Raw genomic sequence first — 22896 nt, 5'->3', positions numbered from 1 at the left:
CTGCTTCTGATTCTGAGTTTTATGCATATTATTAGCCTGTATCAAGGCAGTGGAAATGAGGATAGAGTAGATTTTACATGGCAAAATAATGAATGGTATGAAATAGGGCTCGATTGCCTGGCATCTAGCAATACGATACAATACAATATATCCTGATAATAAAGTATAAGGCGATTATTGCGATTTAAAAAAGAAAATATGACTTCTTAAACAACTAAATTGTAAATGTGTACACCTTCATGAGAACATTATGTATGAAATGTATTTTATTGGCAAATTTTACACTCAAAACATTGGCTTTAACATGCCATGTGCCAACAACCTAAAATAAAAAAAAATAACATACAATCTGTCTGTGGCTTTTAAACCAACTTTGACTTTAGTGCAACATGACTTTAGTGAAATTTAACTGAGGTATATGCCTAGAACAACAAATAAATGCAGAAAGTTAGTACTTTCTTTTTAGATTTTATTGAAAAAACACAAGCTTGTCTACATGCCCAGGTTTCAGCACTTCTTTGTGCAGTTGCCATGTCTCCTGCAGTGGAAAAGACTTTCCTGGTTAAAAAAAGGTACAAAATAAATACATTTTGATTTAAAAAAAAAAAAAAAAATTGATATGGATGCATTTTGAATCGATCTGAGAATCGCGCAATGTAATATCGTTATATATCGCCGAATCTTTTTTTTTTTTCAACATCCCTAGTATGAAATGTATCTGCATAAAGTGAGCTGAGCACATCACCAGGTGTGAATTTTCATTCAAAACACCTGTCACTTCTGCAAAAACACTTTATACTTGAGAGAACAAAATCCATCTGGAGATGGTAAATGCATCCAAACATGCACTGATTACGAAAACACATTCTGCAATAAAAGTGCTTGTTTAACAATGTTTAATATCTTGTTTTCCATGATTTACCCTCAGATCCCGAATCCCAGAGGAAGAGAACTGTGCAAAATGTTCTTGATCTCCGCCAGAACTTAGAAGACACAATGTCCAGTCTTCGGGGTACCCAACTAAGCCACAGGTAACTATGATTTATCTGCACATTGCATGGATTATAAATGTGTTTCTTGTTTTTGTTCATGTACGAGATGCAACTTTTGAGGACAATTTAAAGTGAGCAGTATGACATAAGCAGCAAATAGCTGGTTGGATTGATGTGTAACATAACCATGTGTGAACAGTTGTGTTGCCACCTGGTGCACATCTGGCTTTCTTTCCGCTGAAACGGACCATGTGTGTGTAATAGTTGTACACGATAATACTTTTTTTTTTTTTGTTTTAGCTCATTGAAAAAGTAAAGAAACAAAAAAACATTTGCAGTGTCAACGAGACGTCAAAGTCAATGCTGTCACTAGTTGAGAAAATAATGGTCAACTCTGTAGCTCTTTGGATGACTAAGTTCAGCTGGAATCCTGTTTAGTTAAATGTCATTCACTTAGAGTTACAGTAAGTATTCACCAACCACCTATTTATGGACAGACCGTGGTCGACCATGGCTTTTAACCAGCGTTCTATTCCAAATGTTGGTGTTTTATGTTTTCACAAGCATCAGCCATCAGATTTAGTTGTGAAGCTATACTCAGATTAAAAATATTATGAACTCTAGATGTAGATGAATAAAACATGATATACGTTTGTGAAAGATTCTGTGTGAAAAATGTTGTATATGTACAACATTTAAAAAAGAAATCACAGCCCAAACTACTACATAATTTATTTAGCTGACCCAGTATATGCAGTTATGTAACTGGGCGATGGAAAATATTCTGTGTTATGCTGGTTTTTTTGGATGCACAACCTGATGCCTTTTCAGAAAAGAATAAACTAACAGTCAATGGGGTTATTATTAGGTTGTGGGCATACTTCTACGTTATTTTTTGTGTAGTCCAACACAGAGAGATCAGATCATCTTTCCTTTTTGTTTTTTGGGTATCAAGAACAATGTTACTATTGAAAGCACATTTTGATTTAACTTTAGTCTTTTGATTAAAATTCAACCTGGTTTTAGCTAAATTTTTATTCATCAGGCCTATTTCAGTTATTGTCTAGTTTTGGTCAACTAAATGACATTTAGAATTTAGTTGACAAAATCTGAAGTGCAAGAGTTTTTGCTTTTTTTAAAAAGCTTCAATAACCATTGATCAACCTGATATGGGAGAGTATGTTGTATGTTGTTCGTAAATAGACACAGACACATTTAATGTGATCAATGAGTAAGACAGCATGACATATCTAGCGTCTGGAAACACAATTGGCTTACTTCTTATTTGGATCACTTACTGGCTTGTCCCGCCCTCCACGCAAGTAGTATTGATTGGAAACCTTCTAAAAAAGAAACTTAATTATGGTTGAATTTCATCCCATTATGCTTTTGTTTTTATTAGTTAGCAAAAATATCTATAAATTTTTATATAGTTTTGGTTTACATAACTTTTTAAATGTTTTTTATTTGTCTTGTTAGTAATGTAGCTAAGGAAAACCTAGACAAATATTTTTAGTCAGAAGCAGAATCTAGAAAAGTTTTGTTCGTCAAGTACAGTTTAAAAGCAATACAAGAAATTTAACTTGGTGGATGTGCAAAGAACAAAAAACAAACCAGAAACACTATAATAATAATGAATATAAATATAAAGTATATATATAGATATATATATATTTATATACAAGTACTGCAGGTAACAGGTTTATAAGGTCAAAAGTGATTGCCAGGCAATGTTTCCAACATTAGTCTCTGAACACATCACAACTGTTGTATGTGGCTCAGTAATGATAAACAACCACTGCAGGTTTCTATACTTTGCTATCAAGCAAATCTCAGATTCTCTCTCTCTCTCCTCGTGTGTCTCCAGCTGTGTGGACAGCAGTAACGTGGGCTATGACAGTGATGAGACCAATGCTCGCAGCATATCAAGCATGTCCAATCGCTCCTCCCCTCTTTCCTGGCGCCACGGCCAATCCAGTCCACGCCTCCAAGCAGGAGATGCCCCATCCTCTACAGGTGGAGGGTACCAGTCAGACAAGGCTGGCTCCCAGTACACCGCCCACACCATGCCAGCGCGCTGCTCCAGTCGACTCAGCAGCGCGTCTCGCATTGAACTGATAGAAAGCCTGGACGACACCGACCTGAAGTCTGGTTACCTCAGTGATAGTGACCTTCTGGGTAAAAGCTTGCCGCACGATGACGACGACGACAACCTGGCTAATGGGTAAGGACTCTGGGGATGAGGGGGTTTGTAATTGTTGTTACCATGACGACACTAGCTAATCAGTATCTGAGGAAGGATTTTTTTCCCAAAAATCTGCAGTATTTACAGGTTCAATTTGTGCTGTTATAGACATTAAGTTGAAATGCTGTGAGAAAGGTTGTTTCTTTATCTTCTAAGTGAGCAAGCTAACGCTACTACCACTGCTACCACTGCTCCAGGCGAGCATTTAGTTAAATGGAACAGCGTTTCACCTTTTACTGGTGTTTGACTTCAGAGATACAAGCAGCATTATGTCACACCTGTTGAAAGCTTTATTTCACTCTTTTCTTCCATTCACTCTTGGTTCTGGCTATTAGTCGGTGTCTTTACATACTGTGCTTCTTAACCTACTTTCCTCTCCCAATCACTCAGCTGGAAATGAGCATCAGAAAGAAGAAATCAAGGACAGTTCCGCAGTATGCTGTGGAAGCTTTTATCACGTGCATTGGGATTTAAGATCAGCCTCTGGAGAGCTCTGAGGTCTTTAATGCCAGGTCACATTCTTACTCACTACTTTAAAAAACCTTAAAAAAACTAATAGAGGCTCTACTAATTGAAGAAGAAACTAAACCATCGAACTATAATGCAATTAATGTGTAATTATGTCCCTGTTGGATCTGAAATGTTTTGTTCAAACCTCCATGTGTAAAGATGCTGGGGTATTTTATGAACAACTAATGAAAATGAGTTATGATGGGATGGCTTGATAAAGAACTAATGGAATTGGAATCAAGTCAAATGCGTCTTTTCCTCTAAGTAACGTCAGTGTGCTGAGATTCTTTTAAAACTGCCCTGAATTTCCTTTTTCTCAGCTTATCTGTGAAACTACTATTACAAGGTGATGTCTGCATTTTAGTTTATTTGAATTGTTTTTTTGTATCAATTACTGTTTATTGAATTGTTGTTGGGGTTTTTTAGGGGGGAAACTGCCTCTGATGTGTTGTAGTGGGCCACTAGAGTAATCAAAATGGGAAAATGCCAGCACAGGGATTTTAGGTTCATCCTTGAATCTTTAATTTGTCTTCTCTACTTTGTGGATCAGGACTCTGTGGTTGTCGAGAACTTGTACTGGTTTTTTTTTTTTTGTGTGACATGAAGTAGGGATGTCCCGATACAACTTTTTCATTTTCGATATGATACCGATATTGCAGCCTTGCGTATCGCCCGATAGCAATATTAATCCGATATCAGCATGAATAATACATTTAATTTTTTTTTATTTTAATAAAAGAATAGTAATTACTTATTTTGTAGTGTGGAATGTTGGAAAAGGCTTGATCAATTGATGTTACTCAGAGAACAATGGTAAGCAACAGTAAGTATGAGAAAAACTGACCCATTTATTATTAACCAATTGGTTATACACATTTTAACCTTCAACATAATATCTACAGTATTCTACAATTGAATAAAATAAATAAAAAAATGGATTCAAAATAAATAAAAAATATTGGTAAATCCGTAAATTTGAATCCGATATTCGTTTCCAGGCTAATATCGGCCCGATATTCGATATTGATATCAGATTGGGACACCTCTAATATGAAGCCTTTATCTTAATAACTGGTGCTAAGACACTAATACTGCCAGATAAACACAAACCTTTGGTGTAAATAACTTGCCAATCTAAGCTTTAAAACAGGCGAAGCAGCACATGCTCTAATTTTCTTCTCCCAACATCTTCCTGCTGAGTCTCAGAGTCATTTGCATTTGTACTACATCCACTGTCACAATCACACAGTTCAGCTCATTGAGAGGCATTAGCTCCTAGCTCTTGAAAATAGATCAGGCTCCTTCTGTGTAACCATGGGAACCCACAGAAAACCGACTGTAACGTTGATTGCAGCGTTCCATCACTGATGGGTGAGCAGGTTTGGGGATTTTATTTCAGTAAATGTCAGCCCTGAAGTAATCAGTGACATTCGAGTGATACTTCACAACCAATGACAGCGAAGGAAAAGCTGGTCAGCTTTTCCTAGACCCACTCTCTCATTTGGCTGCGAGTCACTAACAGTAAGTAATGGAAATGAAGTAATGCAGAGCAGACGGCACTGACCATTTGGCTAAATGTGTCCATAATGTCGGTAATTTGTTTGACTCCCTCAAAATAATCTGCTCCCAGAGTTATCTAAAGTATTTTATTATTTATTTCATCATCAAATTACAAGCATTAAAACACTTCTAATGTAGGTTTTTCTAGACCCTCTGGCCAGAGTTCACATATTACGACATATCTTCTAATATTTCAATACAAATGTTTTTTGTGTAGTTTTTACTATTAAACTAATTCCCTTCATTTAAATGTATGCATGTTAAAAGCATACACCAATATTAAATATTAATGTATTTATTTTTCTATATTAGTTTAACAGTCACTGAGTCTTGCGTGAAGATGAAGTATAACATTTTACCACCAACCAGCGTGCCTCAACCAGTGACTCTCTCCGCCAATGGAAAAGAGATGTAATGACTTCACTTAACTCATAAATGTGTCATGTGGTCACATTCTTAGGAACATGTGGACAAGGTTTAACCATCGCACATATGATTTTGCTCCCTTGCAAGCAGTTTTTACAGCGTTTGGTTCATCGAGGCAGTAGTTATCACATTAGCCCGCTGGTGTATGGTTTGTTTTTCCACGTCTGGTGTTCAAGCTGCGACAACTCATCAGCGTCCAGGGACATTTAAGTGTGTTAACTGTGGCTGCTGTGTCAGCATTTTGGTTCGGGTTAACGTTACAACTATAAAAAAACAACTTATTTGATGTTGTTTAGTTTGTAGGAGGGCGATAATAATGATATGATTAAATATTAGAGTTATTAGAAAAGAGAAAGAGGTACTTCCCTGTGCATAAGGTGACTATTTTATAATTCTATTAATAAACAACTGTATCCATTATGAGTTCTTGTATGTCAGTTCAGAGGTCCTATTACCAGTTGTTAAACATCAATAAGGAAATTAAATAAAGTTTAGTCAATGCGGCTGATTAATCGGGTTAATTTTAGCTATCACTGATTAATTGACATCTGTCAATAACCCAGTCGATAATAACTGATATTGGCTTTTTAAAACCTCTGTAACCATTATTGGTATCTGGGCATCAGCCACTAGAATGTATGGTAAGAGATGAATAAAGTGGAATTAAAAGGTTGCTTAAAAGTGCCGGTAGACAGAAGCTGTGTTTCCATTATAGTTTTTCGCAAAATTAAAGCAATATTTTACAAGTTTGTTTTGGGCAGGAGCCTCGTCTCTCCAAACCTCTTTAAAAACTCCTCATTCCTTTGTTTGCTGTCTAAAGTGACAGTAATAATCTCAAAATATAATGCTAAAAATTTCTCGGTCTCCTCTTCTGTCCACATGTACCTCGCCATGTTTTCTCTGAGAGAATTGGTTTATGTGACGTGTAATTGCAGAAAAAGTCTCCATTGTGCTTTTGCGATACATCAATATCGAAACGCTTGAAAATCCTCCTCATGAAAGCGTAAAAACCTTTTCGCAATATTTGAGTGTTTTTTTTTTTTTAATTCAGGCGTTTCCATTACTAGTATTCATTTCACTATTTAGATTTTGTGCATTTCCAAGAGTAATGGAAAGTAATGCTAGAGTTGAGAGTTTGGGTATAATTTAAATGAGTTGGTCAGATAGTTTAGTTTGAATACCACTGTAAGCCAAAGACGGGTGTACCAAGCGTTTCGCCCTTCTTTGTCACGTCTTGCTTTTTGCCGATAGCTCCTTATGTCGCCTAAAGGAAGTGTTGGTCTTCTCCACAGAGTCCAACTATCTCTTGTCCGTATTCTGTCGAATTATGTGGTTTACGTCTGACAGCTCCTGGTCATTGTGGCAGTTTTAAACCGTTCTCTGACTCACGGAAGGTGGAGTTGTTTAAAATATTTCTGGCTCTAGTTGTCTCCGCTAAGGAGGTAATATTATCATCGGCGTTTATTTGTTTTTCTTTTAGCAGGATTATGTCAAGTTCTAAACAGATTTTTGCTACATTATGATAGACCTTATGTTACGGAAGATTCTATTAAATTTTGGAGTGGATCCAGATCTTTACAGATTCTGGATCAGTTTTAAGAATCAAAAAAAATTTCATCGCTGTCTCTCAACTTTCAAAAATTCACATCTCGGTTTTTAATTGACCAATTTTTATGAAATTTGACTCAGTTATGTTTGGTTGGTTCCTCAATAGTCGTGCCGTGTCTCATTGGCCTCTGAGTATTTACAAGGCCCTACTACCAGAAATACATGCTACATTGATCATTCTCTAGGCAAACTCAATCAATCAATCAATATTCTTTGTTTAACCCGGTAAAAAAACTAATTGAGATCCAAGATCCAATTAAACTTATTTCTCTTTCTTGTATAATTGTCTTGAATTCCCTCAGAGTTACAAGATGTGTTAATTTCAAGTCCTTCTGCACGTCGTTCCAGGTAGACGGGGCAGAAAATGTAAAGGCTCTCAACTTACAAAAAATCCTGTCTTGGTTTGTAATTGACCAATTTTTATGAAATTTGACTCAGTAATGTCTTGTTGGTTCATCGATAGTCCCACCAAGTCTCATTTGGCTCTGAGTACTTACAAGGCACTATTATCAGGAATGCATGCTTCATTGATGATCATTACCCAGGCAAACTAGACACAGAAACCCAATGCTTTATACAAATAAAAGCAAATAAAACATTATGCATATCCATATAGAATGACAAATATGCAAGAAAACCACATTCTGGGTTAATATTGTCAGAGCTAGCAAAGCCATGCTAGCACTGAGGCTGCAGCAGCTCTCGTCTCTGTACAGTAGCACACAGCGAGAGGAGGTGGGTTCAGCAGCATCACACCTCGGATCATGCGGCAACATGGCTCCGGATGTGCTGCCATGGCAACCGTCCTCCACTGACCCAGTGATGGGCTGCTTTGTGTGTCAGTGTGATAGCTGCTGCGCGACTGTAGAGGATGCATGTGGGTTTCTTGAGGACTGGTGGGAGTAAAATAGAAAGAAGGTTAACACAGAAAGGAAATGAGACGGATAAAAAGATAAAGAGTATAGTAGCAACAAGGGTGGAGGAATCTTTTTCGCGCATACAGCTGTTTTGTATTTTTTGCTTCATGGCTTTCTCAGAATTACTGGCATTACTAATTGTGAAAATAATTTTTGTTAACTAATTTTTTCCATCCTTTTTTTGCAAATAGAATACATGAAGTCATATTCTTTCATTTGTGATATTCTTGGGTATAGATTTGTGCAGTATAGATATGTACAGTATATACTGTATGCTAACGTACAACCTTTTTTCCACTGTGTGAGCATGACATTATTTTCACCTACATTCCTTGGTCTATATATGCCTTTGCTTACTTTCCTCCTCTGGCAATGTCGTTTCCATGGTAACCCCATTATAGATTCAATGCTAGCGCCTGTGTAAAAATAAATGAAAATACAGAAATTCCCTGCAGCACAGATGTTAATGCAGGTGTTAATGCAGTCCTTTTGTTGCTCTGAGACTGAGAAATGGATTTCAAATGTATTATATTGTATAATAATAGTGGACATGGTGTAGAATATAGAGAGGTCAGATCAGACTAGATTAGAAGGGTTTAGATATACGCTGGGCGGATAAAGTAGACATTTTAGACCAGACATGGGCAACTGGCACATGCTTTCTTCATCCTAGTTTTAGCATCCCCAGAAGTAAATGCACAAAATCACTAAAAATGCAAAATAATTATATAAAGGTACATAAAATAACCACAAAAGTACATAAAATAACCACAAAAACATACAAAATGAAGGCAAGGCACAAAAAAATGAGTGTTGTACCTCAAATAATGGAAAAATAGACAAAACGACAACAAAAGGACAGCAAAAATACACATAAGTACTCCAGGAACACACAAGACAGCTACAGAAATTACCAAAATCACAAAAACATATACCAAACAACTACAGAAAATATACTAAATGACAGAAAAATACAAATTGACGACCAAGATGCACTAAATTACTCCAAAAACATACAGAAATACACAAAGTAACAACAAAAACATGCAAAAATACACAAAATGTCAAAAGAAATAAACAAAATGACAACAAAGCTACACAAAATGACAGGAAACCTCACAGAATGACTCCAAAAGTTGATCTAAACATTTTACTCTTTCCTATATTAATGCTCAGATTGGTCATTTTTCCAAACGCTAACATTAAAGTTGATAATGTTGCCCAAGGATCAGGCAATAACATTTTTGTGACCCACGCTGTGATAAAAGTTGCCCTTCTCTTTAAAAGTGATGACATGAATAATGTGGATAAAGGGAGCCCACAAAAACGATTAATGTTTGTCATAAAAAGAATTAAGGGCTTTTTGTGATGAAAAAAGATAGATTAAGACATTAAATAGTACTTCTTTTAAAAACAAAACATTCTTTGCTGCAGATATCTGACAACACTTTATTGAATTTCAACTTTACTTCATATTTATTTTATTTCCATAAAAAAGAGGTACAAACAAACAATAAATGCAATATATTCTCATAGCACATATAGTTAAAACACATACAAACATTCCTGCTGATACTTCCAATAACATCCATAAAACATTAACTATAAATCATTAATAAAATACAACATCATCACTTTGCTTGTAATCAGATTTGCAGTTAGCTCATTCCCACAGAAAGCAACTCCTCACACATCTGGAATCTATAGTGCAGTCTCATTCCAAACAAGAATCTGTAGAAACCTGAACTGAACTATCTCCCCCAGGACTTCTTTTAGCCCTGTGGGTAATGGACCATAACACTGAAAGGAGTGTGAATCTTCTATGTATCGTGTCTGCACGTGGTAGACTCGGTATGCTCTAGTACTAGCTAGTGTGCTGTCTGCAATGCAAAAAGGATTACACCCACACAAAATGCATAAATGCATAAAACTATAAGGTAGCATAGATGTAGTATAGCTATGTTGTGGGCTGCATCGGTAAGGGGGAGGTTTACTTTCTGACATGGATGGAGACTCCACATTAATTTTCCAGTCCAGTAATCGGGCAATGAGTCCATTTGCTGAGCCCCTGAGATGTGGCGTCTACAGTCTAAGATGCAGCCTTTGATTCATCTAGAGCCCACTGACTTACCCAGTGCTTAGTCATGATTAGGCTCAGTGTAAACTGGGATGATTGAAGTTCAGAGATTTGTAGCTTTTTCATCTATGAATCCGGTGAATGAAACTGATGGGAGTCACAGAACACACTGGGCAAGATGTTTCTAAAGATATTTCTGCTTTCGTGAACTCATAAAACAAAGGGAATCCCAGTTTTTCCTCTGCATCAAGAAGTTAGAAAAAAACAAAAAAAACAGTCTTTTGTTTGAAGCTCCAAGCCCCTCACAATAAGAGAGTAATGATGCATGACTGTAGCAGACAACGGTAAAAATCTAGTGCCTCACAGTGGAATGCTAGATTAATTACAGCATATGGAAGCAACATTGAAATACTAAACAATCCAACCAGATGAGTGTTTCTCAAATGGGGGTACGTGTACCCCTAGGGATATGCGATGGCACTACAGAGGGTACTAGAGAGAGAGAGAGAAATAAATATTTTCAGGAGCCACAAAATCAGTGTTTTTCAACCTTGAGGTCAGGGCCCCATCTGGGGTCTCCTGAAACTTCTGAAAAATTAAAATAGATTTAATAGATAAATAGACAACACAATCTTTAACAACTGTATTTGTGTATGTTCACCTCGTGAAATATAAATCTAGTTCAACTTAAATGCAGTAAAACAATATCTGAGCTCAAACATGATCAAAAACTAATTCTAGAAAAATTATTGATATCAAAATGGGGCCACTATCCAAACAAGGTAAATTAAGTACTGTTTCTTTGCACTTATTTACAAAACGAGATTATTTAAAATGTACTGTATGTTATCACTAGTTCATTCCATCATTATGCACTTTAGTTGGTACTCGAATTCAGAAATAAGAGAAATGAGGTACTTGAGCCAAAACAGTTTGAGAACTACTGCCTTAGATGGTTGCCACTATAGTTCTTAAAGGTTTTCCATACTGCAAGGCCAGAATGTCATTGCACTATGGCCATTTATTTACTGAAAATATAAATAATTTTAACCTAAGCAAGAGCACAATGTTTGTGAAAATTCTCGGCTACTCAGTTTCTTACCAGGGAACCTTTATAAAGCTAATAATAGTGGCTAATTTGCTTTAATTCCTGCCTCGAAAAGTCTACTTTTGATTTTATGAAGCCCCTTTGTTGAGAGATGAAACATCTTCAAGCTGGACTTCAAGTCAAGTTGCCTCTTCCAAAGGTCAGAGTGTTACTAATACAAGATGAAGTGACTTTTCACAGATGGGCTGAGTTTTTGTTTTATGGCCTGTAAATAACCCAAACACACTGATATCACTCTAGGTTAATGGCCTAACACCAAAGCAAGCACACACAAAGAGAACTCTGCACCAAACGTCACTTGGTTTTTCATGTGGAGCAGCTGTGACTTTACAGCATCAACATGTCTTCAAGATGTTTGATGTGAGCAAGCACCGATATAAACAGGAAATGTGAGAAATACACTTTCTCTTGGTGTAAACGGTTTGGAACGTTCAGTAAACTTAGAAAACAAAGGACCATCACTACGCTGGGATTAGACCAGTGAAGTTTGGAAGAAACTAAAATAGTTTGAAGCATACATTTAATGTTGATTTAAGGCAAAACAAAGATTTAAGATGATAGACAGATTTAAAATGTCCGTGCCAGACAAAACATGGTCTTATCAAAGCTTCGTCTTGGTTTATGGAATGCCTGTATGTCTAGAGTTTGCAATGACAACAAAACGTGAAGTCTTTGAGGAGGGATATCTGGGACTGAACTCAATGTGACTGATGATGTCAGGGTGTGAGACCTCCTGACCATGTGGAGTCTCTTACCTCCTGGTTTGGTTTACACAAATTTTAATGAGATCATCAACAAAAGATTGTTCCAGTACTAATAAGACGGGGGAGGGCAGTTTTGTAAGGCTATTCATACCCCACTGGAGGTCTTTGTGTCATCTGTGGCTTTGTGGTCCATCTTACAATGATTCAGACCTTACCTTGCATCATGGTTTTTTTTTAATGATGCCCTGAAACGTGAAGAGTGGAGAGTTTTTTTGAGTAATGTTAATTCCATTTAAACTAGGAAAAACTGAGGGAAATATGAGAGATTAGAGTGGCTTCATGATAGCAAGAACTAATCCATGCAACTCTATTAGTTCATTGCCTGTTTTCCTGTTCGGAGTCAAGGAACTAAATCAGATACACACATTCACTTTGATTAATAAAGAACTTTAACAAACTGAACATCAGGAAAGGACACCTAGACTTGAACTCACAACCCACTAAATGTTAGGACTACCAAAAGAAGAGACTCTAAAATGTACAGCAAAAAAGACTTGAAATCCTACTAAGCCTGAAGATATTTGACAGCAATCTGTTTATTTATTTGAATATTTTATACCGTATTTATTTTATTTATTTATTCAGTTTATTTCCGACATGGTTGCATTCACAGAAGTTGTTATTCCTTTTTTTTTTTTTTTTTTTTTTTTACATTCATCAGTTACATTTGTGTTCTATATAAAAATGTAAAGGGTAGAAATTGGTTACATTAGTCTTTTTATAAGAACGGTGAACAAATATGACGGCTAGTCAACTGTTACATGCACGCTTTCAAACGACCCCTTTGATTCTACAAACTTTGTAATTTAATTTGTTCTAGAGTATGTGAGAAATGTGAGAAAAACGTTTTTATCTGACAGTAATACGTCATTTTGTACATTTGTTGATGAGCCCACAAGCTAGAAACTACAGGCTACACTTCGGGATAATAGCTTCCCACTTTATTTCACTGCTTATATGATTACATGATGTATTAATGGTTAACATATTGTTTCTACAATATGTTAACCATTAATACATCATGTGGGCCAGTATTTAAGAATCATCATTGAATTAATCTGAATATTGCTTTAAAATTGCTCTTTTGCTATCTTTAGAAATGCTATATTATTTCATTGAAACTATTACACACATTATCCCAATTTTTCTCTATACGGTAGTTGCTTTAGGAATAGTCCTGATCTAAGATGCTACATGCATACATTATGGCTCTTTTGCCTCCCATTTGTCCCTTTTTTGGTCAAGGGGTGTTGCCTTCACGGGAAAGCAGGGGTTGGAAGGTATTTTCTGTATAAGCTCAATAAAAGGAACAGACTTTCTCACAGAGGTTGTAGGTTTGAATATGGCAGAGATGATAAAACCTTTAATGAGTAGACGTGTTTTAAAGGGACCTCAGCTGCCATCAGGATCACCAAGGTAACCTAAGGATATTTATCTAGTGTGTTTTCATATGTTTAGAAAAAAGTGCAGGATTGTTTACCACAGTTTGTTTATTAAAGAAAGATTATGATATTCACAGCATTATACTAAATATATAATTATATAGTGTAAAGAAATTCTTTATTGTTTAAAAGACACAGGACTATCTTTACAGATTGCATTATAGGTATTGTTTGCCTTTGACTACATATGCAGACAAAGGCAGAGAAAAACTCTTAACACATAGAAACCTGAGGAGCATTAAAGACAAATGTCACTGATAATAAAGTATCTGTGCCTCAATGTATGAATAATGCACAAATGTGACTGTATCTCAGCTCCACACGTCTTTTTGCTGATATTTTTGTGCAGTTATTATTTGGTTTTTACGTCACCCCTGACAGAGGAGTTATTGTTCAAACAACATCTGCACCCAATGTTAACCATGAAGCTCCATTACTAGTGATTGTGTTTGGAATCACTGTAGGTTTCAAGCATGTATTGTTTGGTTTATTTATTGGAATGGTGACCTTGGAAATTAAAATATTTTTCTTCATACACCAACTTCTCTAAATATATTTTTTTTACTTGAACTTATGTCCAGCTGTGTGATTAAAGGAAATTGTGACCATGTCTCTGACAATCTGGTCTTTTTCCTTTTTCCTGTCCCTGCCTCTGCTAATTGTAGGATTCAGAGCCTCGAAGGACTTTTTGAGTGCTAAGGAAAAAAAACAGTGACAGGAAAAGAACTGATTCGGCATGGGCACTGACTCAGCCATGAAGGGTCACTACAATTTATCCTCCATTACACACTCACACACACCCACACACACACACGCACACGCCCACACACACTACCACCTGTCCGTACGCTGCATTTGAAGATGATGATTGTTTGGTTTTTGCCTAACACTCATCATGTCTTTTTTCAGATGGGATGAGAGCAGTTCTATCAGCAGTGGACTCAGCGATGGTGATGGCGAAGGCTCGGAGAACCTCAGCTCAGAGGAATTTAATGCCAGCTCTTCACTAAACTCCCTTCCGAGTACACCCTTGGGTTCCAGACGAAGTTCCTCTGCCATGGTAAGCCACAGTTCTATAGCATATACCATAGCATTGAAAACAGCAGATGCTAAAGCATTCCTGTCTTTCCACTCGTTGAGTTTGTCAGACCTTAAGTTCACTCCAAAGTCTTTGTTTGTGACTTAGTTTTGTTTCATAGAAGTTGTAGCAGAATGTAAATTATTAGGACTGTATATCAACTCAAACCCCAGGTTTAAAACCCACATAAAAAAAATTATAATTAGTCACAAAGTTAAGTTTAGTTTGTTGAATTTCAGGTTCTTTAGGAAGTCCCTTTCAACTAAAGCAGCAAAAATATACAGTACTTATTCTCAATTGTCATTTCCTATATTACATATTCTATGATAAACTGGTCCAATTCACATTCTACTGTAATAAAACCACTGGAATCTTTATACAAACAAGCTCAAAAAGCTCAAAAACTCTCACCTTCAAATTTCATCTTTGTCACATTTTGCAGAAGTACAAGCTGCTGAGTGGGGAAAACCTCATTAAATACAAAACATATGTCCAGTATGCAAAATCCTGCATAGTCTAGCTAATAACAACCAGAGGTGCAGCTAAAAGAGGCTACACTAAACCATCAAGAAAATCTTGCATTCGGCCAGGCTGTCTTCCCATACAAACCATCACATTAATGGAATACAGTGCCACAATCTGTAAGAGACTTCCCATCACTCATTCACATTTATTGCAAATAAATAGCTTGTTGATCATCGAAAATGCGAGCATTGAATATGTAATATTTTTTCACTGTGTATTAACTTCCTTGTTGCTTTTATAAATTATCATTTTATTCCAAATCCAAATCCAATTTACTTATAAAGCACATTTAAACACAAACAAGGTTTGACCAAAGTGCTGCACAATAAAACATAAAATATATACAAGAAATACAACAAGGAACATTAAAAAACAATATCTGTTAAACATGACATTGACTCAATTTAATTTTTACTATGTGTATTCTGTATTGTATATATGTTGTTTTTATCTATATAAAGTGCCATAATTACTTGGCAAGGGACTACCAATAAAAATTAGCCTTTCCGCTAACTTAGGCACATTTCCATTTTTGTATATTTATATTGTTATTAATGTGCACTGTCTCTCTCAAATAAAGACTTAAATCTAATACATATTCATATTATTGCTATTCTGTAGAAAATCAAGACCTCCGATACTTGGGAGCATTTTTGTCTTTATTAGGTTTGATAGTCATTCAGCATGTTGCTGTTAAATTGCTGAGGAATCTTATGATCTTGTAATTAAAGACAGAAATTCACAATTTGTTTACAGTTGAAAACTCTTGTTTTCAACTGAGATATTAAAGCTTATATAGAAAATCAAACTTTAAAAAAACTTTTTTTTTATTGAAGATCTTACAACTCTCTCTTTTTTCAAATATTTTGCTCATGTAATAACTTCTTGCTTTATAACATCAGAAGCTGAATATCAAACTGTCTTGGAAAATTAATTATTACTCTTACCAAATCAAGAGACTAATTTGTGCCCTATTTAGTCCATCTTGTCATCCACATAATGATCACATGATAAAAAGCCACATTTACTGAAAATCTCAGTTTTTTGTTTTTTTTCACTAATTACGTATTTCAAGTTTTAACCTTTCATTAATGGGCAAAAAATGATATTAGGACACATGGTTTTAGCAGATTCAGTGTTTACTTTTGATTCACTTTTCAAAAGGATCTTTATCCAACGACACTGTATTATATAAGCACGATAGAAAGTTATTGGTTGTTAGTTTGAACATGTATGGGGAAAATTCAGCATTCCAGCTGTTTTTGTTTGGTTTATTGGATTTGTCGCGGAGACCATCTCTTTGAAACACGATAGCTATGTTTTTTTCTGCACATAAAATTCTTGAAAAAAGAGCCAGGATTTATGCTACTAACTCACTCTATTCATTGTGTTGTTTTTCCCTTAATCCATGAATGCAAAAGCCACTTGTTGACATTCATTGTCCTTTATCTTAATCTTCCTTGAACATATCAATTCATCTGCTTGTCCTTTTTTGGAATGCTGCTTTGATGGTAGAAAGGTTGTAGAGGTGTACTGTACCATCAGTTCCACAGATAACAAAGACAGCTCAGATTGTTTCCCTTACCCTGCTTCTTCCCTTTGCTTTCCCACTCTCTCTATCTTTCTCTGCAGCTCCGCACTGACGCTGAAAAGCGCTCCCTGGTGGAAAGTGGACTTTCTTGGTACAGTGAGGAAACCAAAGCGGGCCATAAAATCGACAGTAGCACTTACGACACGGGAAGTCTTAAAACCGAAGCCCCGAGCAAGTGGAGGAAGAAACCGCCAAGCCTGAGTGAAGATTTTGGTTTAAAAGGGGAACTGAATAAGCCTCAAAACGTGGGCCAACCTGGCAGTTTCAAAAAGGCCAGAAACCCTCCTGTTGGTGTGACCTCCCCAATCACCCATACGTCACAGAGCATGCTCAAGGTTGCAGGTTAGTCTGATAATTTAATGAACAAATTTTGTGTTTTTGTGCCTCTACCAAGGCTGGAATATTTTCTAGCGTCTAGTGTTAATAGTATTTGTTTGTCTGACAGCAGGATTATGTCAAAAGTACTTAACAGATTTGGAGAAATATTGACCATACACAATGGAATTTTTGAGGGGATCCAGATCAATATACTAATTCTAGATCAGTTTGGAAAAAAACTAAAAAGAGCTCATCATTGGCGCATTTAAAGAATTCATATCTCAGGTTTGTAATTGACAGATCATGAAATTTGATGGGTCATATCGTCATTCATCCCATCGAGTTTTGTTTTCATAGGATACAGATTGCACATTTTAACTCGATTTAAAATAAAATAAATTAAGAGATTTGGCACTTCGCTAAGGTTTGCACTCTGAGTGTTATTTTTTTGTTACAGCTTCTGCTTTACAGCCTCCATTAAAAAGTAGTAAATAATCTTGTTACCTTCACAAATTTTAATCAACTTTCATCAAATTCAAAACAGTGTTTATTGCACAATCAATAAAAAGTAGTAATGGTCAAACTTCCGTTCGGTTTTTAATGTAAGAGTGGCTGAAATATTGAAATAATATTTTTTTTTTTATTTAGTTTTTATTGAGAATCATACAAGACAGAAAGTACTTGATGCAAGGTTGCCTTTTTTGTTTTTGCTTACACACAGATTCATCATGTATCATACAGTTTGTACAAAAATGCAATACAATAATTTGGAAAAGAAAAATTAAACAAGTTAAGATAAATAGGGAAATGAACCAAAATAAGCAAAGAAAAAAAAATCTACTCTTTTTTAAATATTGTTTCTTATTTCTTTGTCTAGCTCCAAAAAGTGAGAAACCACTGGACAAATCCAGGATTTACATGAAAACTTCTGGCCTCCAAAGATCCCGTTCAGATGCTGGAAGGGATCATCATAGAGAGCATCGTAAACCTCCCTCTGGTTTAGTTAAACCCGTGGCTGGAGCCTCTTTTGGGTACCGAAAGCCACCAACAGCCACTGGTACTGCAACTGTGATGACAGCAGGGGGCAGCACCATTTCCACTGGCTCTTCTACTGTGGGAAAACCCCCCAAGTCATCTGGTATCCCTGTGAAACCAGTCGGAGGAGGAACACCCTCAGGGAGGAAGAACAGTTTTGATGGCAGCAGTGAGCAGAGCTTCCTGGGGCTTAACGCCCGAAACAGTATTCAGTATCGCAGCCTGCCTCGACCAGCCAAGTCCAGCACGCTCAGTGTGATTGGTCGCTCTGCCGCACGGCCTGTCAGTGGCACTATTGACCCCATTATGTTGAGTTTGAAACCCGTCCCTATGGTCCCCTCAGGGTCTAGGCTTAAAGAGTCAAGTTTCTGTAGCAGTAAAGTCACCAGTCGAACCAGTTCAGGTCCAGTAAACCAAACGGACCGGGAGAAGGAAAAGGAGCGAGCCAAGGCCAAGGCTGTGGGTGCTGACATTGACTGTGGCTCTCTGAAAGGAGAGGACCCTCAGTCAGAGTCCATAGGGGAGTCATCACTGAAACTACACGGCCTGAGGCGAACAAGTAGCAGCAAATACCCTGAGCTGTCATCACCGACTACACCAAGGTCTATTATTTTCACGACCCTTCAAACGTATCAATACTCACCCCATGTATTAGCAATGCATAGTTTGGTTTACTTCCCCTAGAACAGGGTTAGGGTCAATTATAATTGTAATTGTGTAATTTGTAACTAGTGTTTAATACAGTATATTTATAGAATTTTCAGAGAAACATTGAAACATAGACCCACGCCACACTGGAACATCTTAAAACCCACTGTCACATAGAGAAAAGTAAAAAAAAAAAGCACAAATTGCAGAGGTATAATGTTTACATCTTATACAGAGAACAAAATAACAAAAATAGAGGATTTGCATCAGCCAATGTCACTTTAAAATGAGTCTTAAACCAGTGTTGATGGTGAAATTTGTAATTCATTAAAATTATGACACATCTATAACTGTAATCGTAAGTGGAAAAACATGCTTCTGTTGTAATCATAATTGAATCGTAATTCAGATAAATGACTTTGTAATTGTAATTGGCATGAACATTCTATAAAAATTTACAAATTTACAATGTAATTGAATGCAAACCTGTGGAACCCTGTTGCAGTTCTATGGCTTACACAAAAAATAATAATAAAATAAATTTATATCAAGTTTACCTATTAATTCCCTTGAGGGAACTAACAGGTAAAACAATTTTAAATTAAGGAGTATACTGACCGATAAGTTTCTGACGCCCACACCAAAAACTATTTATACCAATATTTTTATTGATTAGGAAGGCTAACAACGTAACTAAGAAATGAAAAACAAATTGATAGATCATTATTTTTTTAGATAATTTTACAGCTGATTTAAGATATGGGTCAAACTGAGCCGTTATCTTGAGAGATGCTAACAGAAAGCTAACACAAGTTACCGTAATCATAACTGATTTGTAATTGAACATAGATAATTGAAGACGTAATTATAATTTCAAAATGTAATTGACCCCAACCGTGCCCTAGGATCACTACCGGTACTTTAACTTGATGCAGAAAACACTTTAATCAAAATATAAAAGGTTGTTTTGGCAGTTTTCTGACAATAATCATTTTTCTTCTTGATTTCCAGGATGCTGAACACAAAGTCTTTAGGTCGCTCACCCAACCTGGCGTACCTGGACAAGGTCAATTCAAACAGTTTTGATTCCTGTGTCACCATCCAGGACCTTCCTCCCAAAGTTCCTCCATACTCTAAGCTTCAAGACCTTGCCAGTTCCCACACGGCTTCCCGTCTCACTCCCAGTCCAGCGCCCATCCTTCATATTGACTCCTCTACATCACACACTAGTGAAAGCCTAAGCCTTAGTGGGTCGCCCATGCTTTACCCCAAACGCTCTGGCATGCACCGCAGCATGGAGTCGCTGCCCCTGCAGATGAGTTTGCCCTCGAGCACCAGGTTTCTCCCAACAGAGATGCACAATAAGGATGAAAGGGGTATGGGAACCTGGGGGGCCAGCAGCAGGACGTCTGTGAACCTCCCAGACAGGCAAGTTCCTGAAAGAGTGACTAAACCCCAAGGTTTAGCCTGACGTGTGTCTGGAAATTCAAAAAATGCATTGATTGTAGGCGGGGCTCCTGGTGCAGTTAAGACACGGCCAGTCTACTATATAAAATCTACTAAAAACAGTCTATGTTATGCTAACTAGCTACACAATACTCACTATAGCGCTTTATTCACTATTCTCTTGCAAAGGGACAGTTTTTAATCGGAGAGGCAGAGCCTAGAGTGGTGGTTTGTGATGTAAGAAGCCACCAAAAGGTCACAAACCACCATTCTCAGCCAATGGCTAAATTAAATAGTAACGCCGGGTTTCAACCCATAGAGGGCAGTCACTCCTACATTTTTACAACAAAAAATGCCAAAGTGAAACAGTTTGACTGAAATGTCAAATTTATACCTTTATACCTGAATACATTTGTTTTCAGGAGAAAAAAAATGATTTTGGGGTTTAGTTGCTCTTTAATTAATACATGTTTACGCATTGCTTGTCATTTCTGTTTTCAGTTGTGTTCCACTTAGCTAAGGCATTTGGTCATTTTTAATAACTTGGTTAAAATGTGCCAAATAGTCAATGTCGTCCTTTCGGTTTAGCTCAAAAGGTCAAATGCTAATTTTAGAGTTTTTGTTGCCAACTGCATATTTGGGATGCGCAATCCTCCTCTTCACTTTAAGGTTAAGATAAAGAGACACTTCCTGGTTTAAACTGCCTGTGGTTTTGTCTTGTCCTTTTCTGTTTTATGACTGTTCTATTCATTGTGGTCAGGCATTTAGAGATGCACTGAATTAAGTTTGTTTATCTCATAACGTGCCCTGCAGTTAAAAGTAAAAAGTAAGAGATAGAGCCTTGTTCTTAATAGATAAACATGTTCATCACAGACATCTTCACTCGTGTCTCTACAGCTTTCAAGCAGACCGGAGTACTTTGCCGAAGAAAGGCTTAGAGTGCGTTAACACACCTGATTGTTCACGTAAACCCCTGCACTGATTACAGCTCATTGTCTGATAAGGGAATTATCTCTGTTTTCTAGACATTATGGTTCAAGCCTGTCCGACAGTGATGGGAGCAAATCAGGAAGGCGCCACTCCCACAATGTAGTCAGCATGATGGAGAGTGAAAGCCCCCCTCAGCTGCCCTCTCCCACTCGCCCCCTCTTCCCTCCATCCAACAAGGCTGCTCTCACCAACGTGGGTGAGTCTGCCTCCACTGTTTGTTTCCATGTATTACAACATAACATATCTAATATATTCAGTGTCTTTACTTATCAATAAGGCCTGGGATCTAGTCTGGTGATGGATGAAATTAGGTCACATCAGGTTATATTTATCAACCAGTCTGTTGTGGAACTAAAGTGTTACCCTGAGTCTTTAGTACTAGTAAAAGTATAGATACTTGAATAAAAAATGACTCTGGTAAGTATTGAAGTTGCTCCCTTACTTGAGTAAAAGTAAAAAAGTACATTCTACTAAACGTACTTAAATAAGAAATTAAAAAGTAGGAGAAATGTCCCTTCAATAATAAGACAGTAGATGTAGATGGAAACAAGTTAAATCTGTTACCTTTGAACACCTGGAGATTTAAGCACTCTTAATAAATACAATTTGGAAATAAAATGAAATAAAATAGTGAAATTAAAGCAGCTTTGAGTTGAACATATTTAATAACTTGTAGAGATATGGTACATGGAAATAAATGAGGTCTGTTTACCCTTTTTTTCATGAAACGTGAAGTTGGTTAGATATGTTGAAGAGGTAAAGCCACAGATTTGTTTGTTTTATTGCTGTAATCTGTGCTTTAAAATTAATATTTTGTATTGATTTAAATTGAAGAAAATAGGAAATTGTTTATTATGAAACATATTGATTTATTGCTTGTGTTCATTGAAAAATACATGACAAGAGGCCCTTGATTTTTCCAAAATCGTTCAGCCGTATTTAGCACTCATTATAGATAAAAATGTAAATAAAATGTTTAAAGAAAAAAAATGCAAATTAAATTAAATTACACCCAGAGCAGCTTTTAGTTTAACATTTTTAAAAACTTGAAAATGTTAACCATAAAACTAAGGGACCTGCCTAACAGACAAAAGCTCAAACTAGTAACATTTTTTGTGTTTTTACTTTGTGGCTTCATCTTCAAAGGTCTTAAAAGTAATGAGCTCATTTTTAAAATGTAAGGATGGAAAGGACAGATATTTGTTTAAAAAGTGAGGAGTAAAAGTAAAAAGTCATCAAAAATAAATAAATACTCAAGTAAAGTACAGTAACGAAGTATTTGTACTTTACTTGTCACCTCCGGTCATCAGAATAACAGTTTTACTAACTTGGCCTTCTTTGTCCGTCTCTTTGTTTATGCTGTGTGGAGTCTTTACAAAGTGCTTTCCCTTTTTCCTGCTAGTTGCCCCAATTTCCATCGGCACCCCGAGGATATCTCGTTCCAACAGCTCTGGTCCACCCGTTGAAGCGGCTTGTGATCTCTATGGATCTTCCCCCCTGGGCAGCAGCATGTCCTTAGCTGACCGGCCAAAAAGCATGATGCGCTCCGGGTCTTTCCGGGAACCAGGGGATGATGGTGAGCCCTTCATCTTCCCTCTCTGTGGGAGATTTCTAAA

At 36.7% G+C, this 22896-nt stretch overlaps 1 protein-coding gene across 10 annotated transcripts in view; it reads left to right on the top strand.

Moving 5' to 3' along the window:
• nav1b (neuron navigator 1b) overlaps nucleotides 1-22896 on the top strand; it is a 66880-nt gene that overhangs the window by 24179 nt on the left and 19805 nt on the right. For 9 of the 10 annotated variants that reach the window (XM_028447174.1, XM_028447170.1, XM_028447173.1 and 6 more), the window contains 9 exons: nucleotides 929-1031; nucleotides 2860-3216; nucleotides 14559-14709; nucleotides 16885-17185; nucleotides 18039-18798; nucleotides 19856-20272; nucleotides 21188-21229; nucleotides 21316-21476; nucleotides 22683-22856. In XM_028447174.1, coding sequence (XP_028302975.1) covers nucleotides 929-1031; nucleotides 2860-3216; nucleotides 14559-14709; nucleotides 16885-17185; nucleotides 18039-18798; nucleotides 19856-20272; nucleotides 21188-21229; nucleotides 21316-21476; nucleotides 22683-22856 — 2466 coding nt within the window. The remainder of the gene's footprint in view (nucleotides 1-928; nucleotides 1032-2859; nucleotides 3217-14558; nucleotides 14710-16884; nucleotides 17186-18038; nucleotides 18799-19855; nucleotides 20273-21187; nucleotides 21230-21315; nucleotides 21477-22682; nucleotides 22857-22896) is intronic. The other variant, XM_028447176.1, reaches the window with a different exon arrangement.

This window comes from Gouania willdenowi, chromosome 5 (genome assembly GCF_900634775.1).
Source record: "Gouania willdenowi chromosome 5, fGouWil2.1, whole genome shotgun sequence".
Lineage (NCBI taxonomy): Eukaryota > Metazoa > Chordata > Actinopteri > Blenniiformes > Gobiesocidae > Gouania > Gouania willdenowi.
Note: the sequence above shows the minus strand (reverse complement) of the source record. Positions and strands in the feature narration are given on the sequence as shown.